The sequence below is a fragment of the Macrosteles quadrilineatus genome, unplaced genomic scaffold (genome assembly GCF_028750875.1).
Source record: "Macrosteles quadrilineatus isolate MER2022 unplaced genomic scaffold, UCM_ALF_1.0 Scaffold_2__2_contigs__length_208266976, whole genome shotgun sequence".
Lineage (NCBI taxonomy): Eukaryota > Metazoa > Arthropoda > Insecta > Hemiptera > Cicadellidae > Macrosteles > Macrosteles quadrilineatus.
The window spans coordinates 187,244,700-187,263,500 of NW_026542595.1; the positions used below are offsets into that span (position 1 = coordinate 187,244,700).

Here is an 18,801-nt window from a genome sequence, read left to right on the forward strand (position 1 = left end):
AAACAACAGTTACTGTAGACTGTACTGAGTGTAGTAGCACCTCGGCTTGCAACCACACGGTGTCGGCCACTTGGTCCTTAGCTGCTGAACGTCAACATGTGTGAACTCATCACTCAGCATGTACGAGTTGATCAGGGCTGTCAAACAAACAGCAGTTACTGTAGACTGTACTGAGTGTAGTAGCACCTCGGTTTGCAACCACACGGTGTCGGCCACTTGGTCCTTAGCTGCTGAACGTCAACATGTGTGAACTCATCACTCAGCATGTACGAGTTGATCAGGGCTGTCAAACAAACAGCAGTTACTGTAGACTGTACTGATTGACGTTTTGTTTGAAACTATTTTTGGTACTTTCCTGTTAAAGGGAACATTCATTATTATCGATGATTTTCTCGAAATATCGATATTAACAAATTGAAACATATCAGCTGACAACTACGATACATATTGTCCAGTATCAACAAACAATAATGAAATGAAACTGTTCCTAAAAAAATAACCTAACATAACTAACCAAACTTGCTGTGTAACATTCCATGTTTAACTTGCCTTTTCTGTTATCAAAAGGAATTTTTAAATAGTACAGCAAGTTTGGTTGGTTATGTTAGTTTAGCTTAGAACAGTTTCATTTCTAAAAATTATATAATATACTATTTTAGCCTAAACAACATCAGTTGTCAATATGTAATGGATCGGTAAACAAAAATATCGATATATCGAACAAATAATCGATAATAATGAATGTTCTCTTTAACAGGAAAGTACCCTATTTTTTTCAATTTGGTATTCAAATTTCTTAATGAACAAAAAATGAAGTAGTTACTTTTGGAGACTTAATATTTAAAGACAAACAAAAATATTATAAGCCATTCATCTGTTATTTGCTTGGCGAGTTTTGTCGTTGCAAACGGTTTTTTAACTCATTACGAACATATATCTGTCTAACATATCCCATCATTTGTTATTTTAGCAAGCGAAATTCCAAAATTGTTGATCTAGGACTCTTTTAAATACAGTAAGATGTATCTCATATTTTTGTGTAGTTACAATAACTCGGAATACCAGGGGAAGGTGACAACTGTTTGTATAATTTTACTACCGAAATACAATTTTTTTTAAGGGATTGTAAAGGAAACATAACGCAAAAAAGTATTGAACTGATTATGTTTCTAATGACTTATTGATAGATAAAATAAGTAATTCACTTTTTAATTACCTTGATGAGAAGCTAAGCACGGCAAGTCATTTAAGTCACACACCCTATCCATATCTGGAAAATTAACAAATCATTGTAGATGAGACGATAAATTTTAAAAGTTTAATGAATACAGAATGTGAAACTTCTTCTAAGCAAACCTGTTCATAAAAATAGGTGTTTTCTCAATAGGACAGGCCTACATCCGAATGGTTATTGCAGTATTATGATATAGTTTTTTTTTTTTTTTTTTTTTTTTTTTTTTTTTTTTTTTTTTTTTACTCTATTCCTTTATTCGTGTTTATGTTAACTGTTATTGTACGTGTCATTTTAAAATTCTATGACGACATTTTGATCAAATGTATCTCAGATCTATATCTAAAATAGTTGGTGAATCAGCCCAATCTGGTAAGGGAAGTGGGAGTTTGTACCTCTATAAATATTTATTTTTTGACCTTTTTGTTCAAATAAATTTAAGATAAAAAAATACTTATACCAATGTCCAAACGAGACAGACATTTCTACTCCCAGTTGGTGTTCTACTGTATTGACTTTAGACTGCTGCAATATGTTAAATTGTTGTAATACATGATGCAAACGACACTAACTGGTTGTGTAGTATGTAGTGAGAACACATCCGCAGTATCTCTCCGTGATGTTGATCTTGCATTCCTCCAGACAGTTGTGATAGGTGTACAACTTGAAGTAGGCCAAACTCACCTGTAATTGAACAAACCAACAGATCAGGAATCATATGAAGATGAATCATAAAAGATGGTATGTGGCGATCGATTTTGGTTGGAAACTCCAATCATCATCAGATCCAATAGGCGAATAACAACCTCGATGGTACCCCTACTATTTTATACTATTGGTTACTGAAAGTTCCAATAACAATACAAGTAAACTAAAGAAACTAATGAACAAGTAAATTTTGACTCCAGTTGTACTTTTAGAAACTTCTTACGTGGAAGTTCTAGTGGGGAAATTTGCTAACAGGTAAATTTTAGAAGAAAATGTGTCTCACCTCGTTTTCAATGACACAATCTCTCAAGCTGGTGTCGAGAGCCTTCACCTCTGCACTGGTGGTGGTGAGCGCAGGAGTGTATGACACCATGATGAGGGTAGAAGGAGCGACCACGACTAGACGAGCTGTCTCTGAGATGTAGCTGCGAGGGCGACTGATCAGTAACTGTCAACACAGACCACAAGCATAATGATAACAGCAGTGTAATCATTATGCTTCAGATTAATGGACTTGGCAAAAGTATAAAGTGAATTTATTTTCTTTAACTAGGTTTTAGCCCAGGATGTTTTTTTTTTATATTACTTCAGATTAAGGCGGCTAAGAGGTAGTTACTTAGAGATTATTACTTATTACTAGAAAAAATACATCAGTTATGAGGGATTTCAGTCGGGACCAAAGTCCCACGCTCTAACACTAGATCAGCTCGCTCCACTAAGTACTAAGTGGGGAGCGAGCTGGCGTAGTGGTTAGAGCGCGGGACTTCAGTCCCTGAGGTCCCGGGTTCGATCCCCGCCAAGTCACCAATGGATTCATCTAAGTGATAATGCCGCAACCCCTAGGTCTAGCCTGAAGTAATGTGAAAAACAATCCCAGGCTCGTGCCTAGCGTCCTAGGACAAAAAAAAAAAAAAAAAAAAAAAACTAAGTACTAAGTGATACTAGGTTAGGTACTCAAAATACTGAAGACGGACAAGGTATGTTAACCTTTATATTCCAATTTAACAGTCTTGGTGACTTGTACAGGAATCTCAGCCATCTTAAATCTTTATTTGGATCATATTTGGATTAAAATAACCCTTAAAGAGGTTATTATGCCCCATTGGCTTTTAAAGTTCCCATGTTATACTTATAACATATACATATTTGTACATATTTATACATATTTGTTTAAATTATGATCAGTTGGATAATTTAATGGGTGTTAATATTTTAGTTGCAGTTTAAGGAAACGTGTGCTACAAACATTTACTGACTTGGGCAAACGTTTTGTCATGACGTCGTGACAAAACGTTTGTCCGTGCCGCGTCGTGTGTGGAACTAGTTCCCGAATTTTATGTTAAATCGTATTCGTCCGTCAATGTCTTGTGTTTTATTTATTTAAATGTCATTGTTTTGTGTGTTTGTAAAACTCGACGACCTCGCAAGAGTGACAAGAGCCTGATGATGAGGTTATAACCTCGAAACCGGTGGCTCATTACTACAAATTTTAGGATCATAGACGGAAAACAGATAATCTTATACCATATTAATTTTCAAGAAGCGTCCTGGACCAAATAACATCATTATGAAGCAAGCATTGACTTTTAACTTACTTTGGTACCATAGGAGGAGAACATCGTGGCGTGATAGTCGTTCTTGTCAGTTCTCACGAGGATTACAAGTCCGTCATCACTGCCTGTTGTTGCGACACTTTTTTCTAAAGGATGTGGACCATTCTCTGTCTCCTCACTGTTCATATCAGTTACGAAATTGCGTAATTGAAACCAAGAACTTCATTAAACTTATTGTGTGTTAACTTACTTGTTACATAACATTGCAGTGGGCATCTATCAATATATGCATATATGCAGTATCAGTAAAAAAACTAAGAAAACTTGACACATGTGTGCTATGGTTTAGTATGAGTGGTGAAAATTAATATTTATTGATAATTCACAATGCATGTTTAAGAGGTATGATGAGTAACTAGTCTCATACTATTTCTTATACTACTTAGTCTTATACTAATTAACGTCGTTCCCAATCTACTTTTCCATAAATTCTAAATGTTTTTCAGACCCATAGTGATTGTTCCCACACTGGAAAATTGACAACTCACCGAGTTTGAGTAATAAAATATAAGTATTGCGGTTGAATATAACACTATTATAAATAAAAGTTTTAAAAGAGATTTCAAACGAGTGTTCCAACTTACAATGAGCTGTTGTGATCTCCAATGTAGTTGAAGGCGCAACAGTAGCCCTCGAATGTCTTGACCATACGGAACATTTTGCGACAATCTTGAGTCTTATCTTGCCAAGCACATCTTACAATCAGCTCATCACAAGGTACTGCAAGCTGACAAGGTCAGTTATCTACTTATTGCTGTCTACGTAAATTCTGATGTATCTCCTATTTCCCTTGAGAAAATATGAGGGCAACCTGTGAATTAGTCTCCATCGAGTTCCTGACACAGCAAAGTGAGCTAGTTAAAATCTGAGAGACCAAAGCCACATTCTTTACTTCATCACGTACTCTTTTAGCTGGCTCCCATCCCTGGGGACAATTTGTCTCATTGTAGTATTCTAAAACATTTAAGAGAAAATTGATGCTTCCGTCATGTATAAAGGTTTCCGTTTATGATAAGGTTCTTGTAGAAAGGACTAGCCCTAGGGTTGATTACTATTGCTAGTTGACAGATACATGCAGAAAATTGTTTTGGTGTATGAATATTGTTTCACTATACTTGCAATCAAAAGACTAAACTAGGGACCGTTTTAAGTACTGGAAGCAAACAAATTGGGTACTTACTTCCTTCATCAGCGTTTCAATTGACACTTTATTCAGAAAGAGGGTGGTTTTCAAAGCGTTTGGTGCTAAAAATGCACTTCTGCCTCGAAACATGGCAATAGGTAATAATCGCATCTCTTCAAAGACTTGGTCCTTGCTTATGTTTCGAGGAAATGTCCTAGTAATGATAAAAAACATTTAAATTAAAATTTAAACCCCAGTTCATGTAAAAATCAAATTTCGGCATGATTTTAAGCTCAGAGAATAGATTTGAGATTAATAATAATAGTGCCCCAAATGAGGAAGGTATATTTTTGTGGCTGAAGCAGTTGGTCTATGAGCCTTTACAAATTGTTTGCATGATGGAAAGTAGTCATTACAGTTACATACAAAAATAAATCACAGGGTTCTTTATTGGTCTAAATTAAGTAAAGTTTTAGATTAAAACATTGACTATTAGGTTAATTTAAACATAGACACATATTTAAGACTTAATAATAATACCTATGATAAGTATACTTTCAGTATCCCCAAAGCCAATGCTACATTCATTTTAGAAACAATTAAAGTTAAGAATATAAAATGTCAATAAAGGCTATATTACAAGCTCCTAGCTGGCTTTGAAACAGAGCTCGTAAACGTACACTACTACAATTGCTCACTCAATAGTCAATAAAAGAGTTTGAGAAAAAATATGTCTCTGTCGGTGACTTTACACACAGTCTTTACTCAAAGACTTTTAAGCACACTAGATAGTAAAATATACGGTAACCAAACAAATTACAGTAATGTTGAATAGTGTCCTCACTATAGACTTGGTAAGGTTTTTGATCTTACCAGTTACCAAGAAGTCTAAGTGCGGCTCTCCGGCTAACCAGGTTGAAACTGCAGGCGGTCACCGCAGGGAAATGTACTTGTCCTATAGGGAATTGCATTGTGTCAATGTTGGCAACGGTTTTATTGTTGACGGTGAAGTCCAAAGCTTGCCATAGCCAGTAGGCTGTCAGACCCACTGCCACAGTCATTGTAACCACCCATATGAATCTGATAAAAGATCATACACAAGAACTACTTCAATTTATTATTAAACCTAGCCCAAGTCTAACTATAAATGTAGGTTGTAGACATTCACAATTGGAATATTTTTAAATTAAGAACAAGAATTCAAAATGGAGAAATTACTACCTACAAGGATTCCATTGTTTGTTGCTGAGTGAAATTCAATTATGGATATGCCTAGTTTACTCTCAGATAATTCCCATAACTGCTTTTGTTAGCATCTAAATAAAATGTGTCATGTTTATCTTCTAGGGGAATATCATACCTTACATATAAAAAAAACCTGAATCCTAACTAATAAAATAAAATAAAAACAATACATTAAAAAATTACATATTTAACTTCACTCGTGTGATTTGTTTTGGTTAGCCCAGTTAAATTCAGTACCATAGTTCAATGTTAATAAATGTTGTTACTTTGAAGCAGAGATAATACCTTCTATGGATAAAAACTTATCTTTTGGAGGGATATCAAAATTTTTGATTAAAAAATAGAATATCTGAAAAACACCTTTGCTTGGAAGTTATTTTCTTGCTAACAGCATATTTGAATCCATGAAGAGAAGTGTTCTCTGAGAATTTTTTCACCTGAAAAACGAATAATTTATAAGGAGGCTCTAATGGTTTGATAAATAAGTTTGGACTATCTAGATATTTGACAATTTTTCCCAAAGAAGATAATGTTAGCACTAGTTAGTTAGTACTTTTTGTCCATGGTACTTTTTGCTTCAAGATATTAACCAAATAATTTATCAGACCACAACCATAAAAGACTAATTTTAGGCTACCGGTCACTTGGTTTTTGTGCACAGTCACCTTTCAGCAACATTCACAACAGAATGTTGAATGTAATGTTGTCCTAACATTTAGAATACACATTTTTAAAATCTGCCATAACAATTTAAGAATATTGCCCAAAATAGCATCAAATGACTGTAACTAAAATTTTTTGCAACTAAGAACTCAGGTAATAATTGAAATTCACACAGATATTTGAGCACTAATTTATTAAGCTAAAAAAACTTTCTAAACTAAATACAAAAATTAAGTCTTACATTCAGTCTTACAAACATCGAGTGAAAAAGTGACATAGCACATCAGGACTTAACACACTAAAAATACAAAGGAGGAACATAAACGTGAAAGTTAGAGAACAGTAAAGTTCAAAACATTATTGAATTCATTGCTTGAGTAGTTTTCTTCAAGTTTAACTCTCCATCTTTTCGCCATTCTGTTCAGCAGTTGGAGTCTTGGGAGCCTGTTTCACAGCTGGCTTGTTGGTCTGGGTGATAGGAATGGAGATTCCTTTGGCAGTGTCCTTCTGCACCTTAGGAGCCTCGAGTTGCAGCACTCCGTCAGAGGACAAGTGTGACTTGAGAGCCTCCCTGTTGACATCAGCTGGGAGCTTGTATCGGCGGGTGAACTGGCGTGATACGAAACCGTGTTCGTCGCTACGTTCCTCATGTTTACCTTCGATGACAATGAAATCATCGACTATCTTCACACTCAGCTCTTCAGGACGGAACTGCTGCACGTCCAAGTTGATCCTGAACGTGTCCTTGTCGCTGGCAATGCAGGATGTGCCGCTGTTGAGAGCTCCGCTAGCAGTGCGCCAGGGCCGCATGTAGCCGGATCGCAGTGGCATGGACAACACAGACACCTCGGGCTGGATTAGGTCACTCGGCAGCAATCCGAGACCGAAGTGCTGGTCGTGGAGCGAGGGCCTCTGTGCCTCCTGGAGCAGGTCATTCAGCAAGTATGGCAGGATCGACATCTGAAACATTTTCATTCTATTTTAGAAATACTTACAACTTTTTTGTTCAGTGGCACAACACTTAAACACTACCGATTACTTGGATGGCAACCGCAACTTATATGATTCTTGCCTAACTGATAGTTAAAATAGCGTACTTAGTTAGAGACGTAATAGATTATAATAGATATAGTTAAGACGTAATAAGATTCCTATTTACCAAACAAATCTCCATCAATGTTTGTTATAGGCCTACTAGTCGATTAAAATTGACACTCGTTTTATTGGGTTACCTTGTGCCCCAAGTCAACAATATTGACTGAGTGTGATTGTGTAAAGATGTGAATTTAACTTTCTCATGGGTTGAGAATATTAATTACCGTACCATAGTTCCTGTACCATGTTTTTCTTCTATATAGTAGATAGTAGTTAGTTGTGACCCAAGAGAACTATTAAGTTAATACAGTGCAGTCTCTAATAAGTTCTAGTGGGCTGAAAACCTTCTGAGGTGTTTTTAGGACTGATTTAAGCCTATGTTAGGTCTTATTAATTTTGTACTGCTAATGTGTAAATCACCTCAAGCAAAAAACACATTTCTCTATATTTTATTTAGTTAACTTAAATAATTTATTATTCAATGATCAAGCACAAAGCAATTTTTTTGGGTTTAACACTAGATCAGCACTTGAATTGGGATAAACATGTCCACAAAATTTTAAGTAAAATTAATTCCGGAATTCATGCTTTATCAAGTATGTCTTTTTACTGTGACTTAAAAACTTAAAAAAATATATATTTTGCACATGTACATTCACATATCACGTTTGGCATAGCACTCTACGGCTCAACAAAAATATGTAATCTAGATAGCATTTTAAAGGAGCAAAAAAGAGCGGTTAGAATCATGCTTAACCCTTTGCGATCGGAATGAATATTTGCCGTCATTCCTCAGCGGTCGCGCGGCCAGCTCTACTGGCCGCCGCCATTAGCGCACAGAAGTCGGATTTATTTCCACAGCAGTTGTCCTTTGCGATCGGACGGCCAGCGGTGCTGGCCAACATGAAATCCAACGAACACTCGGGCGTCCAGGAGGACTGGCCAACAACATTGTTTTCGTTTGTAATATTCCAAACTGTGTTATGATGCCTGTATAGTGCTGCAACCTAGTGAGGAATTAATAAACTAACCGATCAGCAGGTTTGCAACATTATATAGCAAAATTTGTGGTGGCAACAACAAAAATAAACACCTGTTGTTTTGGCAAAAGTGCTGTCATAACAACCGTTGTTTTGGTTCAGTTTTACAATTGAGTTTTTGGTTATTTCCTCGACAGATTTATGTTTATTTGTAGTTTTAATCTAGTTTAAAGTTTTAATGTAAATATAAGTTGATTAAAAGAACATTTGTACATATACTACGTATACGCGCTACACTTTTATAATAGTTAGGCCTACAATACAACTGTTTTATCTCTTATAAACATTTAGACGTGTGAATTGGGTTATGTTTGTTATTATTCCAAGCCTATATTTAAGTAAGTAATTATGGACGACCGTTTAAGATCAGACGAATTGAGAGATTTATTGTTTGCCGACGAAGAAGATGCTGATGATCCCGATATTTATTATGGATCCGACCACGAAAGTGACGTAAATTCAACTGATTTAGCTGCAGAGTATGAGGACTTGGTTTTTGAAGAAGTTGATGATGGATATGAAGCTCAAGAAAATTTTGAAGAGGACTATGGAAGTGATGGAGGTCAAGTAGCCTATGTGGAATTTAATGGACATTTAACCACGGAAGCAGTACACGAAAGTGGAAATAATGATGGCATGGAAGTTGAAGAGATTAATGGTGAAGGTGCCCAAGGGACAAATAATGAAGAAGGTATGGGTGTGTCGGGACAGTGGAAGGTATGGTCTGAAGGGGATAATAATTTTAATAAGTTTTCGTGGAAACATGATAGTGGTTATAAGCCACCAAATGACCAAACGCCAACAACACCTTTGGACTTTTTCCAGCTTTTTTTCACAAATGATTTAATGTTGGAGATAGTGAAAGAAACAAACCGGTATGCTGCAGAAAAGATACAGAAGAATACACCACTCCAGAAGAAATCCATCTGGCTTTCGTGGAAAGACCTTACGCTGGAAGAGTTGAAAGCTTTTTTTGGACTCATAATTAACATGGGGATGAATGAGAAACCAGAGATAGGTGACTACTTTTCAAACAATTGGGTTGACTACCAACCATTCTTCAAAGATGTGTTCAGTAAGGAAAGATTTTTACAAATCTTCTGGAATCTTCATGTCTCCCCACCTCCATCTGGCCGCGTAGCTGGGACATTAACTCGATCAGGAAAGGTAAGAAATGTTGCTGCATACCTCGATAAGAAATTTAGAGAGTATTTTGTCCCACAGCATGAAGTAAGTGTAGACGAAAGTATGATTGGGTTCAAAGGAAGGATCCTATTTAAATCCTACAACAAGGACAAACCCATTAAATGGGGAATCAAGGTTTTCGTCTTGTCAGATTCAACTACGGGCTATATTTGTGCCATTGAACCATATTTTGGTAAAACAACCACAGATCGCTTGATTAGGCCTGATTTAGGAGCTACAAGTCGTGTTGTTTTACACCTAGTGGACAAACTTAAGCAAACACTGGGAGATGTTGAAGGGCTTCACGTTTTCACTGACAGATTTTACTCCAATCTTGATTTGGCAGAGGCACTATTAGCATGGAAAGCCCATACAACCGGCACTATCATGCTACACAGAAAAGGATTGCCGGAAGAAGTGAGACCAGCTAGGCCTAAAAAGGACAAAGCGAAAAAACAAACAAACAAGAACCTGCCTAAACCTAAGTTGAAATTAAAAACTGGGGAAACAAAAATCTACAGAAAAAATGATGAAGTGTCTCTTCTGTTGTGGAAAGACAAAAACTTGGTGGCTATTTTAAGTACACTGTTCGGTGATAACTCTACCCAAACGGTTAGGCGCTACAAAAAAGGGGGAGTAGGGGAGTTAGTAAAAAAACCTACTGCAGTTTGTGAGTATAATAAACATATGGGTGGTGTGGACATCGCAGACCAGTACATTTCCTCGTACTCATTTACAAGGAAATCCCTGAAATGGTGGAGGAAAATGTTCTTTTGGCTTTTGGAAACAGCAATTGTAAATTCCTTCATTCTATACAATACCAATCAAGAAAGGAAAAATGTAGTTCGCCAAAGACGTTACAGAAAAATGTTGATTAAAGAACTGGTCGGAGAAGTAAGAAATGTCCGAAAACGAGGAAGACCATCATCTTTAGTCGAGGACGAGCGACTGAATGGAAAACTTCATCTGCCCTATCCGCTTGAGGGAGGTAAAACAAAGGACTGTGCGGTGTGTAGCGATAGAAGACCAGGAAAAGAAAGAAAAAGGTCAAAGTTTTTTTGTAAAACTTGTTCTAACAATCCCGGACTTCACATGGGTGAATGTTTCGAAAAATATCATTCAGTGAAAAAAATCCGAGACGATTAAAGAGAACTTTCAACTCATTGTTTGTATGAGTAGCCTATATACGTTCATTTTACACCTTTAGTAAATACGTAATATCAAAGAATTTTCATTTTCAAACAAATGTATGTATATATTCAATATCTCTTCTGTTTTTTTTACTTAATAAATCAGTTGTCAGTATAACATTACGATTGTTTTATTACAATTTATATCCCCTATGCTAACATTGCAGGTTTTCAGTAAAAACAATTCCGAGCTGCTGGGAGCGAGCCGCCATGATGAATGCCGAGGGGGCGTGTACTAGGACTTGGCCAGTACAGCTGGCCGCCCGACCGTTGGAACCAAGTCAGTACGGATTGAATTCCGACTGGCTGCAGACTGCGTTGTGGCCACTCCTGCTGGCCTTCCGATCGCAAAGGGTTAAGCTGCAGCATGATGAGTCAGCTAAAGAGCATTTTAAGGACCTAAAAATCTTTACTGTTTACGGGCAGTATATATATGAATCAATAATGATTGCAAAAAAACAAGAAGAATATTCGGAACCAAAAGAAAAATCCCATTCTTATAATTTAAGAAATAAGAACGAAAATGTACAACCACATAGGACCAAATTTTTTGAAAAGAAACCATCCTATGCAGGTAATAGATTTTTTAAATTTATTCCAAAAAATAATAAAAAAGAAACAGATCCAAACAAATTTAAAAAAATATTGAGAAAGAGTTTTTAATAAATTTAGCAATTTATTCATTTGACGATTTTTTCACCTCCTTTAGTCGCTATGATAAATTATCTTACTAGATTTGTAAAATGTATTTGTTGTTTTTATAACCATTCCTCATGTTTTGCTGTTTTTTATCCTGTTGAACTATTTTGACACTATTTTTATTGTAATTATTTTGACACTACCTATTTATTGTACAATGTACATAAAAATGAATAAAGATATTTGAATTGAATTGAAAATTAACAATAATTTTAAGGTTGGCTATCACTTTAGGCAAAACATACCAAGAAGTAGTAAAATGAAGCGAAGAGGGACACCAGGGTATAAAATAACATGTTACCTGGTGTCAAATCACAAGTGTTGCCCAGTGCTGAGAATTTGTCGCCCAGAGGCTATGGGTGGCTCCGGCATAATTTTTAATGATTATCATTTTTAATTTATCTGAATTTAAAAAGTAGGCTACTGTGATTTTGGCCCTAAAGGTTGGGAAGAGAGCCTTGGCCTGTTACAAGGTTCTAGAATACAAATTAAGAGTGATGTTTATTATATGGACTAGTCAATAGTTATTAACAAGAAAATATAGGTAATTGGAAAGTTGATTAAAAGATAGCCTACATATGACCCCCCCTTTAGATGGGGGGTATACCCAAGTTTCCCTGATAAGTCTGACACCACTGTCGCCCAGTGGAAATCCCTTAAAATATGCTCCGAGGGACACACTGACACGGGTAGCACGGCAGATATATAAATGTGGCCTTCTAAAACAAAGTTAACCCATTGGTACCGACTTGCGAGCATTACTCATACGGCCACTGCAGGCACGACGGCTGAAGAGTGGCTGGTTGTGTCACCGCTACGCAGCACCACTTAGTTATTTTATTATTATTTTGTTCCCTCTTAATGTTTCTTCTTACTTTTATGATGTTTATAAATATCTTGCTTTGAGTAGGCATACCAAACTTAAGCCTATTTACTTATTTATTTTTGCGAATAACTTAACAATTACCACTTAGGCCTACTTAACAAACCTACTTACTAAAGTAAACAACTTGTGATTTTTCTACGTAGGTAGTGAATCAATTGAACTTTATAATAGTAATAGTGTCATTTGGTATAGTACATCTGGATTACCGGTAATCTTAGAATTTGTAAATCAAGTTTATTTTTCAAAAATTGTTTTGAAAAGTTTTATTTTTATAGGCTAACTTTTTTTAGACTTTTACCTATAGGCCTACTCCGCCCATACACATGCCAATGTTGTAAATATATGGCCCGGCCCGGAACGCCATTAACTTACCACAACGATACAATGTACAGCCATCGGTGTTCGTGGTATAAGTTAGTGGATACAGTGCTCGGCTGATATGGTTCGAATCCCATCGGAAACTTTAACTTTTTGTCAAAGATTTTGCTTTAAATGCCATTGCCCTACTTCTTAACTGTAGGCTACATATTTTGTTAGAATTGGGTACAGTTTCTTAACTGGGCTAACTTACGCTAACTTAATATTGATTGAAACTATCGATTCAAATAGTAACTTAAACCTTCATGAGATTTTTTCACCATCAGCAAGGTTGGTTGGAGGGTGCTGCAGGCAGCGCATTAATTCCTTCCCCAATGGGTTAACTTGTTGCATCAGGTAATTTGCAAAAATCAGCAGGTGTAAGCCTAAAATATCACTCCAATCCACACACGCCCCACATTCTTACATATTTATTTTAATGTTAAATAATTAGGCCTATTAAATAATGCAACAGTCTAGATTAACCCTCCCAGTGTTACTTGACGAAAATTCGACAAGCAGCACACTTTGTGTAGTGTTACTTGTCGATTTTTCGACACGCAGACATCGTTTACGGCGAAGGCTCTATGACTGACTGAATCGGATTGAACTGGATCGAGTTAGGTATCGTTCTTTCCGTAATATTCTAAGCTTTCTCCAGAGGTCTGTCTCTAAGCGCTATTCATTTTAGTTCCGAAAATATTGTAGCAGACAGCTGACGTGCGTGTATTTGTAAACAGCTAGGTTCCCCCGGACCGTTGACTGATGTGTTTTATTACATTTATCATTGTTTTAGTGTTAAAAATCAAAAGTAGTGATATACGTGGTGCATTATAAGAAGATTTAAGTGGTTTTGAAGTGCTGGTTGATGATCCTGAAGAAGTAGGTAGTGATATTGATGTAAATTATCAGCCAGATTCCTAGCTATGGTTAGGCTATGCATTCTTAGCTAAACGCTATGTACTGAAATCAGTTTTTTGCCCATAACTTATTTATTTGCAAATCTACTTCCTTATATTATTATATATTTGTAATCCTCATAAAATTTAGAACAAAGTGGCTATTTTCAAATATTTATAGGCCTATAATTTATACAATTTCATTGAGCGCGAACTTATTTTTTTTTTTTAAATTTTCGAAATTATATTTTTTTTACCTAAAAAATTTTTTTTGAAAAAATGTTCCTTATGTTTTATATATAATATTGAAGCCCATGATTTTCCAAACAAAATGGTATATAGAACATTAGAATTAACATTGTTTTAAGCTTCTCAGATCCGTTTTAATAAAACCTTGCAAATGCGCCAAAAATAGGTGGACATTAAGGCCTAAACTATGGACACTTGGAGGGTTAAACGTTTGTTGGGTCGGGGCTAGGTTTAAATTGTAGTAAAAAGAGGACAGGCTAACTTAACTTGTTCAAGAGCATGGTCAAAAAGAGTGGCAACAAACTTTCAACATGAAATAAGTTTGATACCGAATTCTGTAGGCAAGTGGTACGAATGATTGAATAACTTATTAAACTTACCTCGTCAACTGTATTGTAGTTATCAGAAGAACTTGCAGAACGCTGAAGTACAAGTCGAAAATGTAAACCGGCAACAACACTGACAGTCAAGACGTGACAACGCTTGAAACACTTCAAATTCAATGGCGGTTAGCAGCCGATCGTCGTATTTATGTGTTCAAGCGTAGCCTTCTGGATCGTTCAAGAGTGTTCTGTTCTGGAAGGCTCCACAATGAAAAACAGGAACACAGAGGAACAATCTAGAAGAATCTTGTAATTTTACGCCTCTGGATTGGAAAAGCCAGAATGTCAGCATAGCCGCATAGCACAAACAAATATATATATAGTCAGTGGTCTTACCTTCCACCATGGGTCTTACGTGTAATAATGACAAGTTTATTTATTTTTTAATCAACAATATTGAACTCACTGTCTTTATTGAAAACTATCACCATTAGCCTCCTCTCTAGCACTGTATTGTTCGACGATATTCCTGGGTAAACCAATTTAGAACGATTAAAACAGGATTATTGAGTATAGGCTATACATATTAAACAAATCAAATTAAAATCAAAATTTTATTGGGCAATTCGCCATCCAACATTAAAGTAATATAGGCTAAGTCAGAAATTAACAAAACAACAATCCTCTTTTGGGTCCTCTTGATGTAACGGTTTGTATACATAAAGAGATCATCAATTCTATTACCTTAGATTTATGGGAAGTGGTAAATTTTTAAATAATTACCATTGCTTACGGCTGTGTCCAGTTTTATTTAGATAAAAATGTCCCCAGGTTAGGTAGGGACGGGGTTTAAATTAGAAAAATGGTAGATTTTTATTAAATATTCCAAAAACCATGTACTTAGTTAAGCAAAAACTACGAAAAATCTCAAACGAGAATGGTAGTTTTCATATTGCTCAAGTGAACGGAGAGTGCAAAAGGTAAAGAAATTGACATATTTCGAACATTTTTATCACTTTAAAAGTTCCGGGATTGAAGTATCTTCTCTCTTCCATACTGCCCACATGTTCACATACTTTTAGTCAGCGCCACTCTAGGAGGATTAAACGTTTAGTTTAATCTTCAAAGGTGCCACTATACAGGGTGAATAAAAAGTCAAGACCCGCCTTTAATATTTTTCCCATTAAATATACAGAGATATCCTTTTGGTGGTCGTGCAATCTTAGCAGGAAGTTTCATTTTATGATTTTGACATTTTTGAGTGTCCCCCCAAAAGGGGGGGTTTGGGGGGGGGGGTAACTCAAATATTTTAAATGTAAACCCCCTTTAAGTGACACCTCATTTTGAAGTGTTTACAAAAACTTAAAGAATGGTGAAAACTAGAGGTCGCTATCTCTTCTCTATCCAAAATGGTAGCCCGTCAAATGTTGTAGAAAATCATTGGTAAAATTGGTTCGTAATGGTAATATTGGCTACCATTTTGGTTAGAGAAGAGATAGCGACCTCTAGTTTTCACTATTCTTTAAGTTTTTGTAAACACTTCAAAATGAGGTGTCACTTGAAGGGGGTTTACATTTAAAATATTTGAGTTACCCCCCAAATCCCCCCTTTTAGGGGGATACTCAAAAATTTCAAAATCATAAAATGAAACTTCCTGCTAAGATTGCACGACCACCAACAGGATATCTCTGTATATTTACTTGGAAAAATATTAGAGGGGGTGTCTTAACTTTTTATTCACCCTGTAGATGGGGTGTTCATGTATTTTCCTTAGCTACTGTATCTCTGTTCTTTGGATCCTCCCATGGTGGAATGAGTTAAAGTGGTAAAGTTAAACAAATAAAGTTATTAACAAAAAAATTAGGTTTCTGATTAGGTTATTCAACATTATTTACATCTAATATTTTGTTATAACAACAAGTAAAATGGGTAAAATTTGTGCTATTTAGTGTTGCGGAATAAAACTCTGCATGCCCCGCTCCTGTTTTACTGGTGAAGAGCCTCCTCTAAGCCTCCTCGAGGGTTAACATGCTATTTTATGCCCTGCTTTAGAGAAAGTTTTAATTTTCTTCAACCAACATTTTATATCAACAGACAGAGATTTAAACATAAAGAAAAGTGACTATCAACATGTAAGCCACTTATAACGTGTACAATTTACAACGGTAGTTAACAAATCCCTATTTCAAATTATTTTCAAACCGTTAACTTATTCATACAAATTGAATTTATCATAAAACCTAATTAGATGAAAATTTTGGGATAATATTGTTCAAAATTACACAATTCCTGCAAAAGGCAATAAATCATCCTTTACGGTATGAAAATAACTACCGTATACATTTTGTATGATTGAAAAAATATAACAGTGATAAATATTTTGTAAACAAATTGAAACATAAACATTTCAGTGACAGTTTTCAGAAAGAAAACTAGCTGTTCAAAACTATATATTGCATTGAACAAACTTAAAATGTAAGGGATCGGCTCTGCTAGACTTTTCAAAATTTAAAATTCAAAGAAGAATAAAGGTACAAGGTTCTTTCACATTACACGGTTTCTGACTTTGATAAAGATGTTAAGATGAATGTATCTGCAAAAATCATAGTGTGCATAAACAAACAGTCCAATTGACAGTGCAGATTGTAAAGATATAACCATCTATGCCATTATGCAACAGCAGCTGACCAAATTACAGCTTGTACAACTTATAATTTCCAAACTTTGTACAACTTGTACAAACAATTGAGTCGATTGCAGGACTAGTGTGTGAGTGGGGGAGGAACATCATCACAAAGGACAAAATTAGAACCGGATTCTCTGCCTGCCAGCTGTCAGAATCCTGGCAAACCTTGAACTGCCAAACCTCCCACAATGCATTACAAGACCTTAAAATTATGACCGTTGTATCTCTATGTACATTCAAGAAAGAGTATTCTGCATGTGGACAAAATTCAACCACCAAGAAACAGAGACTTCCACTCATACAACAACACGGTTCAGGTTCAACTTGCGAGTTCACCATACCATACTCTTGCTGAGAAAAAAATTAGCATCATATAACACGTTAATACTAATGTTGTTCAATGAAATGGTGACCATACAAAGTAGGTATTTTAAGCCAAGTATGAATGGAGATAAGTGTAGGATGAGTGGCGCGATCTTGTAGTCTTGTTAGTGACTAAGGTCGACATTCATTAGACACAGCTAGCGTCTAATAATAATTGTAGGTATGGGTTATTATTAGCCCATACAGCTAATGGCAACTAAGGGACCTACAGTTTATAGTGGAATCCGAACCACATTTTTGCATCAGGATAGTACTGCGGATAGTCGTAGTACTCACTCGTGCGGACGTTAATCCACACCAGGGAGTATCGCATCCACAGTGCATGACTATAAATATTCACAATTCAAGAGTCCACGTTGTTATCAAGTTAAGTGGTACTGTACGCTGGATTTCATTTATAAATTAAATGGAGGATGAAATACAACCCTTATAAGACATTTTTAAGGAACCAAAAAAGTCTCTTCTGCCTGCATTTTGAGCCAGTTGCAAGACACGGTTATATATGCAGCTATAGTAGTTTATAAGTTTTACAAGCTGATGAGCTAAATCATCTTGCAAGTATTCGAAAATAGATCTATAATTTATGACAAAAGTAACACATAATCTTAATTTTACTTACGTAAGGGCAGAAAAAATATAAAATCCCTTTATCCTTTGGTGCACCCCTGTAGTATTCTTGAGTCATTTTATGTTTGTAAAAATACGTATATTTAGTAAACAGCTAAAGTAAACAGTTTTTTTTTCAAATGAAATACTTTACATATTCGTTTAATTGAGTTAAGTTACTTAATTGTAGTGGATATACAAGCCCCAAAAGTCCAACTGAGGGAAACCTTGGGTGTGTAGTGTTTAACCACTTCCAATATTTGAAAGGATGGTAGGTAAACAAAATTGATTTGATGACCCAAATATACTCTGTTGTTTTATCTTTAAATCATTGCAAGTTAGACCAAATGCACCTTCACATGCTGCAAAATTACGAATTGACCTTGGATATTTTCAAAATCCAAAATATGTAGCCCACTATATTTATAACTTTGGTTTTAATATACAGAAAACATCCTCCTTATATTAATGCAAAGTAGGCCCAGAACACTATAATAAACATTAGGCCTTATACTGTTTTAAAAATATTGTTGAGTTCAATTTTTTACAATAATTTAACTTGTATGGACAGTAACACATGTAAAGGGCTGTTTTTACTGCAGTTTAACAAAAAATGTAT

General features: G+C 35.6%; 3 protein-coding genes across 3 annotated transcripts; 1 reads left to right on the forward strand and 2 right to left on the reverse strand.

Annotated features, from left to right (window-relative positions):
- Positions 1-9: 9 nt before the first annotated feature.
- LOC128985220 (sodium channel protein Nach-like) lies at positions 10-5,736 on the reverse strand. Its single transcript, XM_054404608.1, has 9 exons — positions 5,549-5,736; positions 4,733-4,889; positions 4,137-4,279; positions 3,535-3,670; positions 2,223-2,387; positions 1,804-1,915; positions 1,217-1,270; positions 200-283; positions 10-137 (listed from the first exon to the last, which is right to left on the reverse strand). The coding sequence occupies exons 1-9, from the start codon at positions 5,734-5,736 to the stop codon at positions 10-12; spliced, it is 1,167 nt and encodes a 388-aa protein (XP_054260583.1).
- A 1,023-nt stretch (positions 5,737-6,759) lies between these two features.
- LOC128985399 (alpha-crystallin A chain-like) lies at positions 6,760-14,691 on the reverse strand. The gene is made up of 2 exons (XM_054404859.1): positions 14,564-14,691; positions 6,760-7,543 (listed from the first exon to the last, which is right to left on the reverse strand). The coding sequence occupies exon 2, from the start codon at positions 7,541-7,543 to the stop codon at positions 6,977-6,979; it is 567 nt and encodes a 188-aa protein (XP_054260834.1). The 5' UTR covers positions 14,564-14,691; the 3' UTR covers positions 6,760-6,976.
- LOC128985221 (piggyBac transposable element-derived protein 4-like) lies at positions 9,067-14,646 on the forward strand. Its single transcript, XM_054404609.1, has 3 exons — positions 9,067-10,949; positions 11,261-11,467; positions 14,583-14,646. The coding sequence occupies exons 1-3, from the start codon at positions 9,067-9,069 to the stop codon at positions 14,644-14,646; spliced, it is 2,154 nt and encodes a 717-aa protein (XP_054260584.1).
- Positions 14,692-18,801: the final 4,110 nt, after the last annotated feature.